General features: G+C 36.5%; 1 protein-coding gene across 2 annotated transcripts; it reads right to left on the bottom strand.

The window, feature by feature from the left end:
- Positions 1-2,934: 2,934 nt before the first annotated feature.
- Positions 2,935-17,699, bottom strand: LOC117332692 (calmodulin-like). 2 transcript variants are annotated; one of them, XM_033891690.1, is made up of 6 exons: positions 17,566-17,693; positions 15,505-15,612; positions 9,829-10,013; positions 9,219-9,362; positions 7,737-7,997; positions 2,935-4,391 (listed from the first exon to the last, which is right to left on the bottom strand). In XM_033891690.1, the coding sequence occupies exons 3-6, from the start codon at positions 9,989-9,991 to the stop codon at positions 4,354-4,356; spliced, it is 606 nt and encodes a 201-aa protein (XP_033747581.1). In that variant the 5' UTR covers positions 9,992-10,013; positions 15,505-15,612; positions 17,566-17,693; the 3' UTR covers positions 2,935-4,353. The 2 variants fall into 2 exon arrangements, with proteins under 2 accessions (XP_033747581.1, XP_033747582.1); XM_033891691.1 differs by lacking the exon at positions 15,505-15,612 and having other exon boundaries at positions 17,566-17,699.
- Between the last annotated feature and the right edge of the window lie 5,659 nt (positions 17,700-23,358).

Genomic DNA, 23,358 nt, shown 5'->3' with positions numbered 1-23,358 from the left:
TATCAGAAATTGGTTTATCACAAAACACGCTACAAAAACGAGAAATGGATTTGATAGGTACCATACTCGATGTTCTCACTTGGCTGTCCGCAACTTATTTGTATGTATTCTAAGTTGTCGAAAATTCAGAGCTGCATGTTTGGATCTTGTTCGATGCTCAATGTGTCAATAATTCATCATGTTCATAATTTCTCAAACATTCTCTATATGGTCAGCGGAACTTTTGAATTACAAAGATGAAGATGAAAAGCGTCATCAAAGGTGCACTTCACTTTATGCAATTTAACATGTTAATATGCTTATTTAAGTTTTCCTAAAAAAATTCTCAGTCACTAAATAACCGTTAAAGGACGAAACAAGCGCTTTGTTTTTATTACTCAGAACGTACGTTACTTAAGAATCGATTGTCAATTTTGTTGCTTGCATGGACTGATGAAAGGAAGTGAACCTCGTGCTAATTGTTAACTGTTCATGTACCATTTGCACGAGGTTCAATTCCCTTCATCAGTCCATAAAAGCAAAAAACTGACAATCAATCTTTATTTTATTTACGTTTACCAATTTAAAATCCCCTCCGTCAGATTGCAAAATTCGGTCGCAACGGTATGACGTAAGTGCGTCACTTTGTAACTTCTTACCGTGGAACAAGAGTCAGACAGCTACTTTTCGTCTCCAAGGCGACACAAAAAAATTGTTCCAGACACGTTTTGATTATTACAATGTTGATATACATAAATGTTTCAAGATGAAATACTCATTCACAACAATTATTTAGATATTTCAAATTAAAACTTAACCATATCTCTATAAATACGAATGTAATACGCAGGGGGCACCGTAAATAGTATGATATGTGTGTGATTTGGTCACTCGAGACACAGACGCTACGAGACAACAACTTCGAAATACCACAGGCGCTTGCATAGAAAATGAGAATTTAAAAAAAAAGATATCAGTGGTATGTGTACTGTGCTTAACAGATTACACATACCACTGTCATATAAATAAAATGAAAATCACATTTTCTATGCAAGCGCCTGTGCGAAATACTACAACACTCAAAAACCTAAGTTATAAAACTCGATTTTATAAGGATTGTAATGAAAACAAAAGTTAAATTTAGTCTTGCGGTCATTTGCAGATGGATTTGTTTCTCAAAACTAAAACTGAACTCCTTGGACCGTATACTCGATATGCAGTCAGATAGCCGGGATGCTCTGAGCTCAAGATCACCACAAAAAGTGTATCAATGTTGATTTTAGTTGCAGATTAGGCCCAGTGGAGGATTTTTGTGATGTTCTCGAAATATATGACCTCATTTTCGCACTGGGATGTACATTATGATACAATTGAGTAGCGTAACATTGATTTGAAAATTATTGCAGTATTTGACGTCCCGAAACGACTCTCATTGTCATAGATGAACAGAACAGGCTTCGGTTCTATCGGAGTGTCAGTGTTCTATCAGACCGCGTGTTTTCTTAACTATCTTAATTACACTGGCATCTGTTTTAACACATAAATCAGCCGTTCCATTTTAATTTTCCATTTTATAACAGTGTTATACGATTTACAACATGAAAGTGTGTTAAGGTTTTAGGCGATACCAATGCAAACAGTGAATTCTTCTCTCAAGAAAAGAAGCACGCGACCCAAAATCTTCATCAAGAAATGAAGTAATCTGAATTCATTGAGGCGGAGCAAAGTGAAAATGTAAATATATATTAATGCATTGATACTAGAATTGATATTTGCTTGTAGAACTCCAATAACCCACCATTTGAACTGGACAATGAGTTACTGGTAACTACTGATACAATTCGATCTTCGAGGATTACGTATCTTGATAAATTTTCTTTATTGCAACTTTCAAAATTCCTCTGAAAATACTTTCGTTGATATATGTTTACATTTTTCTTTATAATTGAGAAAAAAGTTACATTAGTATTGTCTCGTTCTGAATGCGTTCGTTGTCTATGTCAGGTCGAAAGGTACATGTGTATGTATATCCAAGGGAGGCGCCGAGGTGTGTGGACGTAGAGTAGTTAATATTATACAAATATAAGTGTTTGTGCAACAGTCCAGAATATTTGACACGAGGAACTGGTAAACGACAGATGCCGAAGGCCTCGTGCAATAGAACATGTGTCGATTACCAGTACCGAGGGTCAAATATACTGGACTATTGCACAGACACCCATGATATACTTGTTTTATTACATAATCACTAAAACTCACTTATAATCACTGAAATGATCATCCTTACGAATTAGTATTAATTGTATTGCATGGCGTTTTGTTGTTTAATAAAGAAAACAGCTTAACTACCTTGACTATGTGTTTTCGTTAACATTGGCGCCAAAGTAGGAACCCGGGAAAGTTAATCAGTCTTGCTCCACAAGCATCACTGCTACCCCTGCAAAATCGAGGACGAGTTCTTTCCTGGAGGCGGAGTGTGTAACCCTGGTTAATACTAGCTACGATACATCGCTCAGCTAGAGAGATCTTCTCTTTATCTCGATCGGTTATGGGTAAGACTAATAAGAGAGAGGTCCAGGGTTCGATTCATGGCGGAGGAAGTTTGTTTAACTTTAATTAATAATGCGCTCTCTTAAAATTAGGTATTGATGATCTTCCTACATGTACATACGATGAAATCAACATCTCGTCCAAGAACAATACAAATACGAGATGTATGCATACAGCGACTCGCATATGCATGTAGCGTAACACACAACACTGTTAGTTTCCAAACTATTTTATTATCAAAAATTTGTCTTCCGATGTAAACCAGCAACCTTTTTAAAGACTGCTAAGCTTTAACATCAAAACGTAAAAAGGATATTTAAACATATTTCTGTCAATATTTACAGTTTGATTGAAATATGTGTGACATATATTATGAAGATACATGTTTTACGAGACATTCGTCCAGCTCAACAGTTTATTCGTTTGATTTGATAATAGTTATACCATAACAAATTAATAATATTTTTGCTTGTTTGTATCAAATGATCATGGAATTTTGTTTGTCTAGTTTTAGGATCTTACACTTAATATGCTTTTACGTGTAACAGTAAACAAATAACAGACAACAATAACGAACTAAACAGCCGGAATGACAAACAATAGGGCGTATATTCAAGCACGAAATAGACAATGTCACATGTTTGATGTCGAGAAGACGATTTATTATGACCTATGAATTTCATGCTGATTAAAGGCCACATTTTGGACAGATAGACCCCTATTAAGCATGCGGAATTTTGTTAGTAAACAATGTCTACATTCGTTGAATTAATATACTAGAAAACTACATTTCAGGAAGGGAGATAACTCTTCCCTTAGAACTCGACTTAATTTTTTAATCTTTTTCCCGTAATGCCCGATAAACAACAAGGAAAAAAAGAAAAACACTTTACAATGTATGATATAAATATATATATTAATTACATCATATTACTGTGTATTATGTGCTGTCGATATATATATCTACAAAGACACTTTAGGCCATTTGCATTAGTAAAATGTTGTTTTACTTCCTTTACCATAGTGACGTCATATAATTGCCGTCTCTATATTGACGTCACAAAATAGGTTGCATGAAAACAATCGTATTAAAATTGAAATAAAATTAAAATCCATTTGTTATTCGTTGAATCGAGATATGATGAAACCCCGTTGAAATAGGCATCACAATGACCTTTTCTAATTAGCATATTAATTATTGACCAATCAGATTGTCTCTTTTCTTTTGCATTCATCAGCAACTTCCTCAACATCCTAGTGTCTTGGTTTTTTGACGAAATTTCTCTCGCTACTTTGCGTCTTCTAAACTGTGGTCTATTTCAAATACAAATATTTTCGTTGGTGTTGACAAAAGTGGTATACTCTGCTTCAAAATGCCATCATTTGCAATGTCTGTTTGACAACCCTCGGGAGTGTTTAATAATTCTTTATGGAAAAGGCCGAATGTCCGGAAACCACCCCACCAAATTTGATTGGTTGATTTATATCTACGTCATCATAACGTTCTCCATGTGGCCATTGATTTTACCATGATACGGTCATATTTGTTGCAATCCTCAGGAAGCCACCGATTCTCCTTAATCTAGAAACGTCATTAATTAATTTTCCGGGAAAACTGGCAATATTTCACTTCCAAGTATGCTTCGTGCATTTAACTTTCTATCTCTCGACAGAACATCAGTTTGTCCATAAACGAGGCAAGCTATAATCCTCATCGGCAAAAACTGTTCACGAACTTTGGAAGCTTTAGATTGTTCAAAGGTAAAAGTCAAACCTTTCCTGTGTGTAAATGTTGTCCTATACTTCTCTTGGTACTTCGATGCATTAAAATATCTTTGAACACAATTTGGATGTCACAAATTCTGAAAATGAAACGAGATAAATTATTACTTAAACATGCAGGTACAAAGCAGATTTTGGTATATTTGAAATTTTAGAGAGAACTTCATTTCAGTTCAAAACATTTACATGGGTTGTCTCCCCTAATAATTTGCATACACTATACGACCGGGATAAGCCATAACATCCAGTGTCTTCTCCCTGACGAAACTACATCCATTTATTCTATCTGCACTCAAGTCACCTTAGCTGGGATAGGAGAGTAGGAGGTCGGAATCCTTATGTACATATGTGACCCTTCTAAAAGGTCTGAGTCTGGAAATTCTCGAAATGAAAACTCCCAACAGAATTTGAAAGGGAGTTATTTATAGAAAGTATCTGAAATTGTATTTGTCGAAGAAAATGTATACATTTGTAAGCAAGGAAAACAAGTTTCTACTAATGTCTAAGAAGAACAATCGCCATGTCAGAAAGCAATAACATGAGAGAAAAAAAAAAACAAAAAAAAAACACGCCAAGTCACATTCTTCGCTAATGTTAATGGTTTGGTTGATGTATTAGACGCTTCTGATTTGATAACTTACTGGCGACTTATGCGCCGATCGATTGGTAAGTCAGCTAAATCGAAAACTATTCCTGCATTATATGACAATTCCTTAGTACATGATGATGACAGTACAGCAAATGTCATAAATGATTATTTCTGTTCTAAAGCAAATATTGACGACATTACAATCACAAGAACAGATATTCTTCAAACTTTGAAATTTGAACAAGGCCACAGGAATTGATTCTGTAATCCACAACATGCTAAAAATATACTGCCGAAACAGTCTGTGAACCTCTTTTTTGTTTTAACATTCATGTAAGTTCTTCTGTAGATATTGTTCTTCCACTATTAAAGAAAAATGAGAGACTCCTTCGTTCTTATTACCGACCTATCTCTCTGTTAAGCTCCTAAAGGTAAACTGTTCGGAAGAGTTGTACATAAACACCTCCATATCTACCTAATAGAAAATAATTTACTTTATAAATATCAATCTGGTTTTGTTAAAGGGTATTCAACTGTTTATCAATTGATTGAAATATATCATAATATACCTGTATGTTCTGCATTAGAAAATAAACAACAAATCTGTATGACCTTCTGTGATATGTCGAAAGTTTTGATGGAATTTGATACAGGGGTCTGATAATAGAATTATATGCATAAGGCATAAAAGTTAACATTCTTTCTTGGTTTCAATACTATTCACTAGACAGAAAATAACAGGTTATTTTAGGTAATTCTACCTTTACCATTTTTCATTTAAAAGCAGGAGTTCCACACGGTTCTGTTCTTGGTCTTGAGTTATTTTTAATATTCATTAACGATATATTACCGATAATTTACTTTCCTTTGCAAGAATATTTGCTAATGACACATCTCTATCATTTTCTTCTGGTAATTCAATAGAAATAGAACATGTAATGAATCATGATTTAGCTGTAACTGAAGACTGGGCTGATAAATAGAATGTACATTTTAATCCCTCTTAAACAGAGTGCTTTTACATTGTTCTGGGAATAATTTCAACATCAATTTAACATTTAATAATACATTATTTTAAACTTCATCTAATCACAAAAATCCCAGGGTAACATTAGATAAAAATTGCGAATGGACTTAGCATGTAAATGATAGAGTCAAATCAGCTTCAAAACACATATCAGTATTACGGAAAATTGAAATTTACATTAACTAGAGACACGTTGTCAGAAATATATATCGTTTACATAAGGCCCCTTTTCGAATAAGCTTGTGAATGTCATGGGGTCCATTCTGATAAATTAGAGAAAATACAGTTATAGGCAACCAGAATTGTGACTGGTCTTCCTATTTTCATTAGTCGACAAAGTTTATATAATGAGACTTAATGGGGAACATTAAGCAGTCGTACAGAATCTCGGAGCCTTATTTTACAAAATCTATAATAACCTCATCGCTTCTTACTTACACGAAATTAAGCCCAAACCAGTACACACTGTTAGCAATTATAATTTGAGAAATCAAATTAATTATATTATACAAAAATAAGACTAACTTTATTTGAAAGATCATTTATACCGGATACAATAAAGCTTTAGAATAAGCTTGATGTCCAAACACGATCTTGTAATACTATTTCTACAGTTAGATGTAACATTTCTTTGAAAGGAGATTGTGCTTTTTTCTTCTGGTGATCGAAAGTTAAATATTCTACATACAAGACTCGGTTCCTTAAATGCCGATCTTAAGCGAATTAATTTAATTCAGTCACCACAGTGTAGAAGCTCACATGCAAAAGAAAACGTAGAATATTATCTGTTAGACTGTTCATCATTTGACCCTTCTAAAAATGCCTTAAAACAAAAACGAATGTTTTAGATTTAAATGAATTATCTGCAGATTTGCTGCTGTTTGATTCCGACACACTCTCTAATAACGAGAACAATTTTTTTTTTTATTCGTCCAAGACTTTATTAGCCATACTAAACATTTTAACTAATATATTTTGTACCAAATTAGTCATTTATTCTTAGCATTGTTGTAATATAATGACACAGTGGACTGCATCCGTAGAAGCAGGGAGACCAGCACTCGGAATAACAGAATTAGAAACAGTGGTGTTTTTTCGTATCTGATCAAATAATAGGTTTGGCTTGTTTTGTTTAATGCCCTATTAACCGCCAGGGTCATTTAAGGACGTGTCAGGTTTTGGAGGATAATGCTAATTGACACATTGGTTATTTCTGTCATAATATGTACTGAATGAACACCTGTACATTTCTTATACTCCTTACGTTAAAAATAGAGTTTCATTTTAATTACAATGTAATGCATATATAATACTATTGCATACGAACATACGTTTTATACAGACATACCGGTACTGTATTTTTTAAAATCTTTTTATCATTGTTTCTTAACAATATGCTGTCACATGGTTATCTTATCATTTATGTTTTACGGGAGAAAACGTATTATAAGTTTTAAACCTGTGTCTGATCCAATTTGTATATTTGCAAATAAAATATGTTTAAATAAAAATCAAAACAAACCAGAAAGGATCTAACGCATTGCATAACTAATCAAGAATTTACCGCTGGGTTTCGAAGGACGACCCATTGGCGGGTCGCTATCTCTTTACTTTAAACAGGAACTGCTAAAATTTAACTCTTGGTTGCGGTACAAAACAAACAAATACAAAATAAAAATACAAAAAACAAAAAAAAACACCCATACAAAAAAAAACAACAAAAAACAAGAGAAATCGTAGTAAATCAGAACCCTCTGGATGATAACTATTACATACAAATGCGTAACACTGTTCCTTATATATAGTTACCGACATAGTCTATCCTCCCGTCGCCGTTTTCGTCGGCGTCTAATAGAATAGTTCTCCAAGCGTCGTCGTCACTTCCGGGATAAAGTGTCGACGGGTCTTTAAACATTAACGCCTTTTGGAGCTCTTCAATTGATATGAAGCCGTCTCCGTTCTTGTCAAGCGTCTGGAAGGCTGTGATCATACTTTCCTTCTCCATATCGATTGAAATGTAGTTGAACATCATCAAATTCTTGTACTCTTCGAAGTCAATACTGCCATCACCTACCGGAAATTGGAATAGATGATATTTTATGCTTTATGAATTTCAATATGTTATATCCATACTGTATCAATCACAATTTATAAATTATTACAATATTTTGAATTGGTAAGTCCCTATTCAAATAATGGAATTAAAGTTCGTCTTATTGGGGATTGGATTTCTGTCTGTTAAGATGTTTAACATTCGGTATCGGGGTCAGTGGAAACTCGGACTATTTTAGACGTGGTAGTTTCCGGTGACAAAGCGGCAGTGATAAAGGCATAATTGCAGTCTGGAGTTGAAGGGTGAGAAATTGAACACAATAATAAATATAGTCTATCGATGTACAGACCGAAAACAGAAGTAAACTCTTTACATGAACCGCTTCGGTTTTCAGTCTATACATCAATAAATAAGTTTATCATCGTGTACGGTCCTTTATTAGCGTTTCCTCGCCTTAATGTAACGTGACGTTGGAAAGCACGAATAAAAACGAAAATTACGACCGAACAGAGCAATGTGAACGAATAAAGTTTTTCATTGGAGGCATACATAATACGAATTACAGTGTATTATACATATAACAACATTTTGAGAGTAAATCCAAAACGAAAACCTCTCATATTAAAGACTCCATAGCGCTAAATCAATATATATGCATGTATACCTCTTATACTACTCTATGATGCGGAGTTGTTTCCTTTCATTTCACTCTGTCAGTATAGGGAGAAGCTTGACAGTGGGAGACGCGAATGACGTGATATCTGCCATAGGGTAAGGCAAAGCTTCTGACGTGATAACAGAATCCTATCATATGTCATATGACTTTCATCAAATACCAAGATACATAAATCCTAGATAAAACGATTAGCGAGCTTTAAAGCGACATCACTATAAATCGTTTTTCGTGGCACTTTTTTTAGATTGCGGATTTGTGACATTTCGTCTTTTTCGCCCCAAAAAGACAAATTAACAAACCTTAAATTTCGAGCATATAAACAGTTCTCCCGTCCAATTTTGAGCCCCATTCGACTGTAAAGCTATCGCAAAAGTGAAGCTTTGTTACATCAGAATGTCTGGTCCGAGCATAGGGACTTGACACGAATTCCTGATCCACCGTCCTTACCGTATAATAGATACATACGGACCGTGGGTTAGAAATTCGTGTCCCTGTGAGCCATAGTTAATTGTTGTTTATGACACTGACTATAAAGGCCCAAACTAAGATAAAGATAATTTACCGTCAAGGTCGGCCTCTTCCAACATTTCCTGAGCCTCCTCCTCAGTCGGGTAAATCCCTAGAATGTAGGCGGCGCCCTGGAGTTCCTCCAGAGTTATCTTCCCGTCACCGTTTTCGTCTATGATTGAGAACGATCTTCGGATCTCTAAAATGTACAAACACCAAAATTGATGACGTCATCATTTCCGTCAACAATTTTTAGCTGCGATTTGATTAAGAGGTCAATAACTAAGTATTGCTTAAATATATTTTATGAATGCATTTAGGGGAAATATGTTAAATGACTTCATTGACATTCTTAAACATTTCAGGTTCTTCCGTCAAATCACAAAAGGTCCCCGATTACTATCATATTTGAAAGGAAGACAACGTAAATGTTTCCTATTGAAAAATACCACGTATAATGTGAAAATGGATTACCTGCCCTTGTATGATTCGTGTCCACTAGGTGTCGCTAAGTAAATCAACAGTGCAATGCAAGCTTACAGTGACTGAACATTTACGGTAGATCCATTCGGAACCCCTCGCCCGATTAGGATGAATTGGCCGAGTTGTTCCGAATGACGACGGATCATCAAACTTAGCATGTTGTTTTCGGCAAACATTCATACCTGCTAATTCCTCCTGCGTCAAAGTCCTAGACGGTTTCTCGCCATCCTCTGGTTTCAGACTAAACCTTTTTCTAGGTTTCGGCATGGATGACATCTCGCTTAGTGGTAATGGTTCCGAAGCGTCTTCATCCGTGGCTACATCCGGGTCATTTGAAGTCGCCATATCTTGTTTTGATTACTTGTCACTTAAAATAACAGAATTGTGTGGAATTAAATTATATCTACGCGGTATACTTTTACTTTTTGTAATTTCAGAGGCATTAATTGCTTTCAGTTATAAAACGAGAGTTTCCTATAGGACTAGTCTACATTCTTCTACCGTCAACCCGCTTAATGTTAATTCAAATCAATAGAAAATATTATTACGTTTACTTCAGAAGGGGTTAATTAATGTAATCAATATGAATATCGTTCAGTTTCATATTTTCTTATGGATCAATTACGGACAATGCCCTACTCATGTAAATGCCTCGTCTCAGACATCATATACATTCAGGAGAAGTAGTGATAGCGAAATATTTACAATATGGCCACTTTATTGAGCGCAACGCATGTCTGAAATTTAGATAGGCAATTCCATGGCTTTTCTGTGTCCCAATTATGGAGCTCGTTAGATAAAGTCCTATCCCGGACGGATTGATTTGAAATAAAAGTAGTGACAGGAACTTTTTCAAGATGGTCGCGTTGGCAGCCATTTTAAATGCAATAAGGACTCGTTTGAACAAATTATGAATCCGGCTTTATTCTCTTGTCTCTGCACCAACATGGAGTCAGGTAAATAGCTTCATAATTTATTTTTCATCATGGCGGCTTCTTGATTATTGCAACCATCCTGAACCTTGTTTGTTTGCTGGGTTTACCGTCCCGTGAACAACCAGGGCCATTTTGAGGTGGGGTCTCCTTGTAGTAGTTGTTGACCACCTAACTGAACAATATACGGGAGGCCCGTCGCATGCCACCCTGAGCAACTAAATGGAGTGTCTTGCACAAGGACACAACCACGACAGCACAGACCGGCCCGTTAATCAGCTTCCCGAGACAAACAAACAGAAATGGGTAGGGCGCGTCGAACCAAGAACTTCGAATTTTCATCTGAGATCATTGTGGCCGGCGCTCTAACCGACAGGGCTATTGCAGCCTCTTGAACCAATCACGGTTTATAATTACAGCGAAGAACATCTTTATTATACACGTCTTTCTATTCAGTAAAAGAAGATATTCAAGATGGCAGCTATATATGAATGTCATTTTCAATGTGACACTAATCCGAATTTCAGTACAATGTAAAAAAAAAAAAAAAAAAAAAAAAATCTGTTTACCGTGTGCATAAATCCGATGAAAAGGTCCTGTCTCAATATGGCTTTCCAATCAAGAGAGATAGTGATAATAATCATTCAAGATCATTATGTTAATTTTCATTAAAAAAGTATTTCAAAATCAGCTTTTGGAAAATATATCCCATCAAATGATTCAAAACAAAATCATTATACCATAAGCTCCATTTTAAAGTATTTTTAATTCGATGACCTCTAAAACACCCTATCTGACCCCGAATTTTTAAGGACAATAACCACTTAAATATCTGTAATGAACGTTAGCGACACTGATTCATTCTGACCTATCAGAGTTATTTCCCTTTGATTCACTGTGTCCTTATACAACAGAAATTTGCTTTGTGAATCTTGCTTATTACTAGAATCCGTATATTTAGAGTAGCTTCAGATTACAGAGGGAAATATTATAGGTTGTAGGTTGAGGCCATTCTTTGTTTTTATTAGATTTTTAATGATTTGCCATTGATAATAGTTTATTATTTATGATTTTTAAAAGTATTTCATGCTCGGGATGGGGTTATTTATAAATATAACTTTGATGCAGTTTAATTCATTATTTTGCTCTACTGTACAACTAGTATTAAAAGGGGGTTGGTTCGATAATACTATGAGTGTTTGTGCCTACAGGTAATGCAATTAACGCCAATAAGTACAGAAAAAAGGCGTACTCTATACAAATACCGTATGTCTTTGCAGTAATTAGTGATACATAGGGTCGAATTAATAATTTTCAGGACTTTAAGAACTTTGGTTTATCTTGACAGTAAAACTGCCGTATTAATTTCAAGATTATAACTTTTACAGCTTGAGAAATATACATATATTCCAGTAAGTTTAATTTTGACGACCTACACTTTATTTAAAGGTAGAAATGCCCCTTTAAAAGACGGTTTATTATACATAATGCCGTGGCGTGTGTTTTGTACCATACCTCCTACCTACTATATATTTACGTTGGAAATACCAGATTTTCTCTGTTTATATTAAAATACAAAAAATGAACAGTCCTGAGTAACGTCCCTACAATAGAGCTTAGTTGTATAACATGGCCGCATTTCCGAAAGAAGATTTAAATTTACCTTAATGATTAGGACTTTCTTAGCCTCGACAGGTCAAAGGTCAAAAGCTGGGGTGTTAAGCTACCGTCTAATGGCCTATACACATTCTTAGATGGGTAGCGGGCGAATGACAGTTGAAATGCTTAGTAAATATTTCCTATAAACCTTCATATTAAGTCTGAAATTAAAACTGTACTGTAGATATTGCAGCAATATCTTTGGTCTTTCTTGGGACGGACGATTTTCTCTGGGTAATATATTCGGCATACTTTTTTTTCAAATTTTATCATTGAAATGGATTAAAGTAATAATTACGTTACGCAAATGTTGCATAATAAATCAAGCTTATAGCTTTTTATTTTTTTTTATTTCTAAGAAATTAATTTTCTTCAGTTCTGAAGATATACTCTATATCACTTCTATTTCGCGGGGGATTTATTTTCGCGTTAACATGCTAAGAATGTCGATCGCGAATTCAAATCCTTCGCGATTGTTTGCAAATAATACCTAGGAACGGCGTCCAAGTTATCCGTTATTGATTTTAGAATCTCGCGAACTCCATTCGCGAATATGTCCGAAGAGGTAAATTCGCGAAATAAAGTATTCGCGAAATCTAAGTAATTTACTCTAGATATTTTAAAAGGATAGGAAACTTCGAAATGCCGGGCTGGATACGATCGCAGTATATTCCGACCTGGTTTTATATTGACTATATATGCACAATACATATATAATTGATATAGGCACAGTGTATGTCAGAAGGGATTGAAAGTACATTTTAATGCAGGGTGTTTACATAAAAATGAGGTGGTTGAACTAAATGGGATTATTTTTTGTAAAGAGCATATTGATTGCCGTAGGGTTCATTTTGTGTGTAGGTATAGTAAATCAAGTGTTAAAACATTGAACGTATATCTTATAGTTTATATACACGAATTATTTTCATGATACATTTATATGACTTTTGGGGACCGAGGAGACGGAGAAGGAAAAAATATTTATGTTTAAAGATAATTTTAGTAATAATGAGTAACCTGGGTAGCAATCTTAGATAATTTTATTTAAACTGTGTGTATTTTACCCACAATTCCTCAATAATTATGTTTTTGTTTGGGTGAGATTGAGGCTCCAAACGTTGATGTTTCAGGTTATAAAACACTGATAAAACTAATTCCTCATCGATACCATTAGCAAAATATTTTTAACTTATTTGTGAATATGTGTAGCATTTTATATTTATTGACTGCATAGGCTATGCAACTATCAGGCCTTATTGTATAGAAAATTAGTTATATTTTGTAAGTCTCGCTTCCATTAAATGTATTTTGTTTGTGTTTAATTGTTTGACGTTCATGAAAGGGTCATAATAGGACGGGTGTCAAGATGACACCAACAGCCAGGATCATATGAGGACGGTGTCAAGATGACACCAACAGCCAGATTTATGTGAGGACGGATGTCATTGGGGGACACCAACAGCCAGGATCATATGAGGACGGGTGTCATGGGGGACACCAACAGTCAGGGTCATATGAGGACGGGTGTCAAGGGGGACACCCAACAACCCGGGTCATGTGAGTATGAGGACGGGTGTCAATGATGACACAACAGCCAGATTTATGTGAGGACGGATGTCATTGGGGGACACCAACAGCCAGGATCATATGAGGACGGGTGTCATGGGGGACACCAACAGTCAGGGTCATATGAGGACGGGTGTCAAGGGGGACACCCAACAACCCGGGTCATGTGAGGACGGGTGTCATGGGGAATAGCAGCAACCAGGGTCATATGAGGACGGGTGTCATGGGGGACACCCAACAACCAGGGTCATATGAGGACGGGTGTCATGGGGGACACCAACAACCAGGGTCATATGAGGACGGGTGTCATGGGGGACACCAACAACCAGGGTCATGTGAGGACGGGTGTCATGGGGGACACCAACAGTCAGGTTTATGTAAGGATTGGTGTCATGGGGACACCAACAACCAGGGTCATATGAGGACGGGTGTCGTGGGGGACACCAACAACCAGGGTCGTGTGAGGACGGGTGTCATGGGGGACACCAACAACCAGGGTCATATGAGGACTGGTGTCATGGGGGACACCAACAGCCAGGGTCATATGAGGACGGGTGTCATGGGGGACACCAACAGCCAGGGTAATTTGAGGACTGGTGTCATGGGGGACACCAACAACCAGGGTAATTTGAGGACGGGTGTCATGGGGGACACCAACAACCAGACAACCAGGGTCATGTTGAGGACGGGTGTCGGCGGGACAGCAACAGCCAGGCTTATGTGAGGATGGGTGTCGAGGAGAAACCAACAGCCAAGGTCATATGAGGACGGATGACAAGGATACATCATCAGCCAGGGCCATTGTGGTACCATTATGTCAGGAGAGTAACTAAAATCCTCAAATCAACTAGGAAATCTGGTCCCTGTTGATAATCATGTTCTTTTTTTAACATTAGGTCAGACCATGTTTAGCCCTTTATTTTGAATGTATAAAGAGCCGATTTTGGTGAGCGTGTGATGCGATTGTTTGCTGGGTTTATCACCGCATGAACAGCGAGGGTAATTTTAGGCGGGCTATCCTTGTAGTAGTTGGTGACTACCTAACTCAACAACATACCTGTCGTATGTCACTCAGAACCTTGAGGATAACGTGTCTTTCTAAAGGACACAACCACGATAGCACAGACCGTCATGTTTCTCAGCTCCCGAGAAACACATACCCACACGGGCTGGGTTTGGTTTGGTTTGGTTTATTTTGTTTAACGTCCTATTAACAGCTAAGGTCATTTAAGGACGGCCTCCCGTGCGTGCGACATACATGCGTGTGGTGAGTGCGTATGTGTGTTTTGGGAGGCTGCGGTATGTTCGTGTTAAGTCTCCTTGTGATAGGCCGGAACTTTTGCCGATTTATATTGCCACCTCACTGAAGCATACTGCCGAAGACACCCAGCAGGACACTTCTCCCGGTCACATCATACTGACAACGGGCGAACCAGTCGTCCCACTCCAGATATGCTGAGCGCTAAGCAGGAGTAGCAACTACCATTTTTAATGACTCTGGTATGTCTCGGCCAGGGGACAGAACACAAAGCCTTCCTCACAGGGGCGAACGCTCAAATAAAGGCCAAAAGTGAGGCATTGTCAAGGGAGACATTAGGAAGAAGAAAGCTGTTAAGAAAGAGGAGAAAAGATAAGATCCCAAATTTAGTCGCCTCTTACGATCATGCAATGGGGGCAGCAGGTACAATTCTTACGCCTTACCTGTAGGGCAGACACGGTCTGGGATTGTCGAACCTAGCAACTGTGATATGAGGTTACGTGGCCCACGCTCTAACCCACTGAGCTGTCAAGATTCATGCAGCATGTGATCTGCGTAGTATTCATAAACCATATACTGTATTAGCTTCAACATTTCATGTCCGTGTCATAAACTATGGCCATGGTCTATTAATAAAAATTGCTAATACCATGTGTATATCTAGAGTGCAGGTTGTACACTCTCCTTGTAGACTGTTTAATCCACGAGGTTTATCGTAACCCGCCTGCCAAGCTATAAGTAATTTGAACAGTGGTAAGGTTCAGAATATACATGTGTACCTAATGTTTATTTTTAATCCAATACTGAAGAAAAAGATGCTCATTTCATGATTGATCCTTTCAACATCCCTAAGCAGATCTCGAAATTTCTTTCGTCCTACATCATTATTTTAAGTTATCCCTAAGTAGATCTCGAAATTTCTTTCGTCCTACATCATCATTTTAAGTTCCTCGTTCTCAGCCCTTGATCATTGTAGTCCCCTAGTGTCACCGACTGGTGTAGTTTGATTAATTCTAGCTCTACTCTATCTAAATTTCAATTTGTTTTGAATGGTGCAAATACGGTGTTTATCTGTTGTACAATACTTCCCATATTACACGTCATCCCTCTGATACAGTATTTGATTGGATTATATTGATCACGTGACTTAGAAATAAGGAAAATCACGTTACCCTAACACGATTGAATTTCTTAATTTATTTATCATCCTAATGAACCGTATTTGATTGGATTATATTGATCACGTGACCTAGAAATAATAATTTTAAAATGACACGTTATCTCCAAACGTTTGAATTTCCTATCGAACATCTTGATGAAACTTTGAGGCAAATGTTGAAAAAAATATCTGGGTCTCTCTAAACAAGGGCATGGGATACATTTAGTTTAACAGCAGTTATCGAACCTGGCGTTGCTTCACAGGTTAACTGATTGAAGTGATAAGATCTTCGGTATTAATGCGAAAAAGATATAAACTAAAATTGGCCTGACATAGTTTTGTTTTCACTTTCATAATCGTAATTAACGAGATCACGACGATATTGCTTTCCGTCAACTAATTACCATGTTACCAAAAATAATTCCCTGCCAATTTTCAACTTACCATGATCTCATTTCTTTCATAAAATTCAAGGTAAAAAAATCTCATACATTATATAATTTTATCCTGCAACTGCCACCGCATTGTCGGAATACACCCACCTTATATATTTTTGCTAAATACGACAGTGACAGAAAACAGCTGTATTTTAGAATCTTAGCACGTGCGTCGATTCGACTGACCTACTTCATAGTGAAACAACATTTAAAAGGCGAACATATTTCTATCATTTTTGACACCGTTTTACTTGAAAATGATTATTTTTGATGACTGTTGCAGGATAAATAGAACACATGGCCAGTTTCTTAAAATATAAACTATATTTTGTCTTTCTGTCCCGTGCCAAAAATACAGCATATATTTTAAGACACTGACCATGTATTCTCTATATATAAATTAAGACAGATGATGTTTTTGTGAGGAAATAATATAGATCGTATACGTTTAATATGCTTTCCCTATCAAAAAGAAAATTTACACAATAATAGTTGTATCATATTCAGGTAAAACGTTTAAATTGAAATATGTATTTCTCCATTAACTGAAGCTGTGTCAACGAAAACAACAGAGCAGACGACATACACACTAAATATTAAGTCTAACTTCAAACCGACAAAAAGAAGAAATATGTACATTTCGGACGAGACAGCTGTATACACAGGGACTTGGAACAAATTTCAAATCGACGGTCAATATATATACGTTTATATGTATTATAAGAACTGTTTGATTACGGTATCCCTTTTTAGTTTCAATATATGATAAGCAATAGTAATTAAATACAAATCTGTAATAAAATTACTAGTTTATATTGCAAGGAATACATGTACGTAATTAGTTTACATTGCAAATAGTACATGTACTTTAAGTTTAAAATAAATACACAAAACGACAACGTACTTACCATGGCATGGTCTCTAGATGCTTACAGTTGAGTTTGTTTACCGGGAGGTTTGTATGGCTCCCATCTGCCGGACAGTTTGACGTCCGTCCCGTCAATATCCCTACGGCTGTATAAATACGGACTTAATGCTAGTCAAAATTATTGGTCAAAACGTTAGGTATATATATCTGTGATTACAACAAATAAGCCCTAATCGATCCTCTTCAAACCTGCGTTAAAGCTAACTGACATTACACCTTTACCTGACACCCCTAAACTCCTGAAATGGACTTTACTTTTCTTTGATGTATACCCTACTCATTTCGGATTTAAAGGTAGAAGGATTAACTACTGAAGCCTGTTTGTAAGCTGGTCATATGTTAAGTGTGTCAAACTGTTACCTGTATATTCGAGTACATACCCACTTAATCCCGGGGGTAAGGAGAAAGGTCAAGGAATATTGACCAAATTCAATAACAAAAACTAATTATATATCAATTTTCTTTTCAACCTATCAATCACAATATTTTTCCCGATGGACGCTTCTCAATTCAGGCATGACAATTATGTTTAGAACTTCTATACATATGAAGTATTTAGCATATTTTAATCATTTTGGAAGACTGAACGAACTAATCGGTTTAGATTGAAATCTGACGTCTACTTATTGGCATAAATGGTGAATTTACGATAGGGTGCTATAGGTTTTGCACCTGTTAAACACACCTGTACCTACATACGAGCAGCAACTAAAGGTAAAAACATAAATATAGAGCACAACGAGGAACACCACTTTTATCACAAGTAACACATATTTAGATAAAATCAATTACCAGCTTATGATAATACACGGGAAATGAACAATTGACATTCCGACATGAACTTAGGCGTATTGCGTTCATATTTGCCTTGAATACCACTTGTATTCATATAGTTATCGACTATTTAATTGAGAGTGCTCTCTTTCAATATGCTTTTGTGAGTGCCTTACAATATCACGGGAAATGTATTAAAGTGATTTTAGTAGTTTTAGCTATTACTTTAAATCTCCAAGTGCTTTCAAAAGAAACAGTCCGACAAGCGCCAATTTGATAGAGATTTGTCAATATTTATAATCATAATTTGATGTTATAATTCAATTCGTGATATTATTTTCTTTTATGAAGTTGTGAACACAGATCCAAATAAAGAAATAAGCAATCATGTCGATTGAACGAAAAAAATGCAATTAGATTCGTTGGTAATTCACAAGAATGTTTAAATATATGTGATACTACAACATGGTATTTTCGACAGATACATTTCTAACACATACAAAATAGAGCCAAACATTTTGAAAATGAAATGGAATCCATTGATTTGATCAATAAAATACATCTTTTAGAAGATCAACACTCAGCTATGTTATGCTAATATTGTATATTATTGTATAGTATAATATAATAAAGTATAGTAAAGTATTTATTATATAGTTTAGTATATCATTTATTGTATAGTATGATTTAGTATACTATTTATTGTATAGTATTCATACTAATGTATTGTATATTATTATTGCATTGTATAGTACAATATAATATTGTATTGTATAATATTGTATATTATATATTGTAGAATTGTATTATTTACGACCAATCGGCAATCAGTCATTTAGGGCCAACCAAAACCAGTCTGGGAAGGACGGTCACATAGACACGAAGTAACTTAAACCATTTATATTTCGAACCATCTGCCGCAAACTGTATGCGAGTGTAATCTCTCTGTATTGTCCAGTGTTAAAAAAGAAATCGAAATTCTAACTGAAAATCACAAAACAATAATAAAGATCTGCATAGAGACCATTTGAAAAGTACAAATAGAATAAAGACAAAGTGTTCATGGAGAGTAAGGGTGTAAGGTTTTATTAACGACACCCGCCATACAAAACTAAAGTCAAATCCGTTTTGAGTCACATTCTCAAAAAGTCAACACGTCTGACGTAATATCGCGCCTGGAATTAAAATATTTCCTAATGAAATCATGATGTAATCCGTAAAACTTTAGCATGGTCTTCTTCAAAGAAATCGTTATAATGGGAACAAGCGTTTGAGTATGAAATCAAATGGGACATGTAAACATTGTAGATGAGGAAGCAGGAATGCTACTATTAAGAATTGGAAAATTAGCATTTGGGGAAATGAAATCATCACGCTGATCATAGGGCTTAGTTGTAAGATGTCCCTGCTGTTTAGGATGTAAGTAAAGATCAAGTTAAGAGTCTGATGCTGAAGAGTCTGTAGTGTCCCTGATTTCAAGTTCTACTGGGTATATCCGATCGACATGATCAATATTTTTTTGTTATTTAAAAATAACACATACTGTTCCTATCAGGTGAAAATGAAGGACTCTCCAAGTCTCCGATACATGTTCTGATAAGCACTGCAATATTGGCAGCCTCGTATGAAAAAAAGTCAGTCAATAGACGGGGAAAGTCTGTTCTAAGCTATCGCGACCCAAGTCATTTGATAAATTATAACAGTAAACCAGATTTTAAAATAACAAAACATAGAAAAATCCTACTTTCAGTATCAACAGAGGTTGGAGGGTACACTTCGATTTTTTTTTTTTTAAATCTTGATAAAGGCTTATCAGCCATTTAAAATTGAAATTAAGTTTTATTGAACACACTGTGTAGAAATATGAGTAATTGTTATGTTGTGTATATAAGGAATGGTAATAGTTTAAATATCGGGACATTCATAAATTGCCGTCAGCTTTGAGTGTTACAGCAATATCGCGTCAATTTAAATACCTCAATATACGCCATCAATGTAAACATTAAAGACCTTTAAATGAGTTTTCTTGGGCGGCTGTCAAATTGAAAAGCTAATATCGTGCATTCTTATACCAACGTATTAGTCTCGAGGTCTTTTGACTTTATGTATACTTGCTTCATCGCTTTCAGAATGACGTTGATAATGGCGACATTAACTATTAATAGCATACCTGTGTGTGTCAATTGATGTTATTAATTTAGTTCAACCTATAAATGCCTTATCTAATGTATAGTAATAAACAGGTATAAGATAGAAACGTATACATATACACACTACCTGGCATGCCCGATATATCGGCTAGCACACATGTCAAAGCGGAAAACGGTCATACCTCTTTGGCAGCAATGATGCATGCATATTGCGGCCATATCTCAGAGAGACAGTTTTGGTTTGTTTGTTTTTGTTTAACGTCCTATTAACAGCCAAGGTCATTTAAGGACGTGCCAGGTTTTGAAGGTGGAGGAAAGCCGGAGTACCCGGAGAAAAACCACCGGCCTACAGTCAGTACCTGGCAACTGCCCCACGTAGGTTTCGAACTAGCAACCCAGAGGTGGAGGGCTAGTGATAAAGTGTCGGGACACCTTAACCACTCGGCCACTGCGGCCCCTATTCAGAGAGACAGAGGCGATGGGTGGGTATATAGGAGAGACGTGGGTCTATATAAGATATACGTGCTCTGAGGGTAATACATAGGTCCTACCTTTGTATGTAGGACACAAATAATGTTTATTACAATTTGTAAATACAAAGGAAGAAACATCGTCTTACTAACAGGACGTTTGTAAGATGAATGTAATCTTGGTGACAGATAAACATTCATGACGCCCTGCAATTCTACTAAATAGAGAAATAAATGAATACAATCTAAAACATCGTTTAATTGTTAAATGTATAACCCATGTGTTGATAACGGAGGACGTACCTCATGTATGTTACATACAAAGGAAGGACCCTTGTGTTACTGACATAGGGCGTACCTCATGTATGTTACATACAAAGGAAGGACCCTTGTGTTACTGACATAGGGCGTACCTCATGTATGTTACATACAAAGGAAGGACCCTTGTGTTACTGACATAGGGCGTACCTCATGTATGTTACATACAAAGGAAGGACCCTTGTGTTACTGACATAGGGCGTACCTCATGTATGTTACATACAAAGGAAGGACCTTTGTGTTACTAACGGAGGACGTACCTCATGTATGTCACATACAAAGGAAGGACCTTTGTGTTACTAACGGAGGACGTACCTCATGTATGTCACATACAAAGGAAGGACCCTTGTGGTACTGACAGAGGACGTACCTCGTGTATGTTACATACAAAGGAAGGACCCTTGTGTTACTGACAGAGGACGTACCTCATGTATGTTACATACAAAGGAAGGACCCCTGTGTTACTGACCGAGGACGTACCTCATGTATGTTACATACAAAGGAAGGACCCTTGTGTTACTGACAGAGGACGTACCTCATGTATGTACCATACAAAGGAAGGATCCTTGTGTTACTGACAGAGGACGTACATCATGTATGTTACATACAAAGGAAGGACCCTTGTGTTACTGACCGAGGACGTACCTCATGTATGTTACATACAAAGGAAGGATCCTTGTGTTACTGACAGAGGACGTACCTCATGTATGTTACATACAAAGGAAGGACCCTTGTGTTACTGACAGAGGGCGTACATCATGTATGTTACATACAAAAGAAGGACCCTTGTGTTACTGACAGAGGACGTACCTCATGTATGTTACATACAAAGGAAGGACCCCTGTGTTACTGACAGAGGACGTACATCATGTATGTTACATACAAAGGAAGGACCCTTGTGTTACTGACAGAGGACGTACCTCATGTATGTTACATACAAAGGAAGGACCCTTGTGTTACTGACAGAGGACGTACATCATGTATGTTACATACAAAGGAAGGACCCTTGTGTTACTGACAGAGGACGTACCTCATGTATGTAGCATACAAAGGAAGGACCCTTGTGTTACTGACAGAGGACGTACCTCATGTATGTTACATACAAAGGAAGGACCCCTGTGTTACTGACCGAGGACGTACCTCATGTATGTTACATACAAAGGAAGGACCCTTGTGTTACTGACAGAGGACGTACCTCATGTATGTTACATACAAAGGAAGGACCCTTGTGTTACTGACAGAGGACGTACCTCATGTATGTTACATACAAAGGAAGGACCCTTGTGTTACTGACAGAGGACGTACCTCATGTATGTTACATACAAAGGAAGGACCCCTGTGTTACTAACGGAGGGAAAAATCAAGTATGTTACAAGCAAATTAAGCACCATTTAAAACGATGAATGTAAATTGTGTATGTTACATAAAAGGATTGACATATGTGTTACAAACAGAGGACATATTTCATGTATGTTACATACATAGTAACACATGGTTCCTTCCTTTGTATGTTCCGGAATATTATTTAGTGCATGCTTTGCCAGTGAAATATATAGAGGATATTGAATGGTTCCCCGTTTAATATAACATATATTTCACAAGTATGACAGAATATCGATATTTTCACGTGTGCAGATTTCCCCCCTACGACATGGGACCAAGTCCAGCCTCTGTCTTGGACGTCAGTTTCTTGGCAACGCATTTATATGATCTAAATCAGCATGTGACTCGACAACACACTGAATAAATTTTAATCAGGACATTACGGGGCGATGTGAAGTAAATGTACGCGTTAATCATGATTCTGTGAAATATATTTAGTACAATCTTTTTCTACACCTTTTTATGTTTTCTTTGATAACAGTAAGAACTTGAGAGAGCATCATCTAAATCTTTTGACAGTGCCTTCCTGTAGGTACATAATTGTAACTTTGGACAGTGCGTGGCCTTTCGGTAGGTACATTATTGTAACTGTGGACAGTGCGTGGCCTTCTGGTAGGTACATTATTGTAACTGTGGACAATGCGTGGCCTTCTGGTAGGTACATTATTGTAACTTTTG

Source organism: Pecten maximus, chromosome 8 (assembly GCF_902652985.1).
Source record: "Pecten maximus chromosome 8, xPecMax1.1, whole genome shotgun sequence".
Classification (NCBI taxonomy): Eukaryota; Metazoa; Mollusca; class Bivalvia; order Pectinida; family Pectinidae; genus Pecten; species Pecten maximus.
This window is presented reverse-complemented; position numbering and strand designations above follow the sequence as displayed.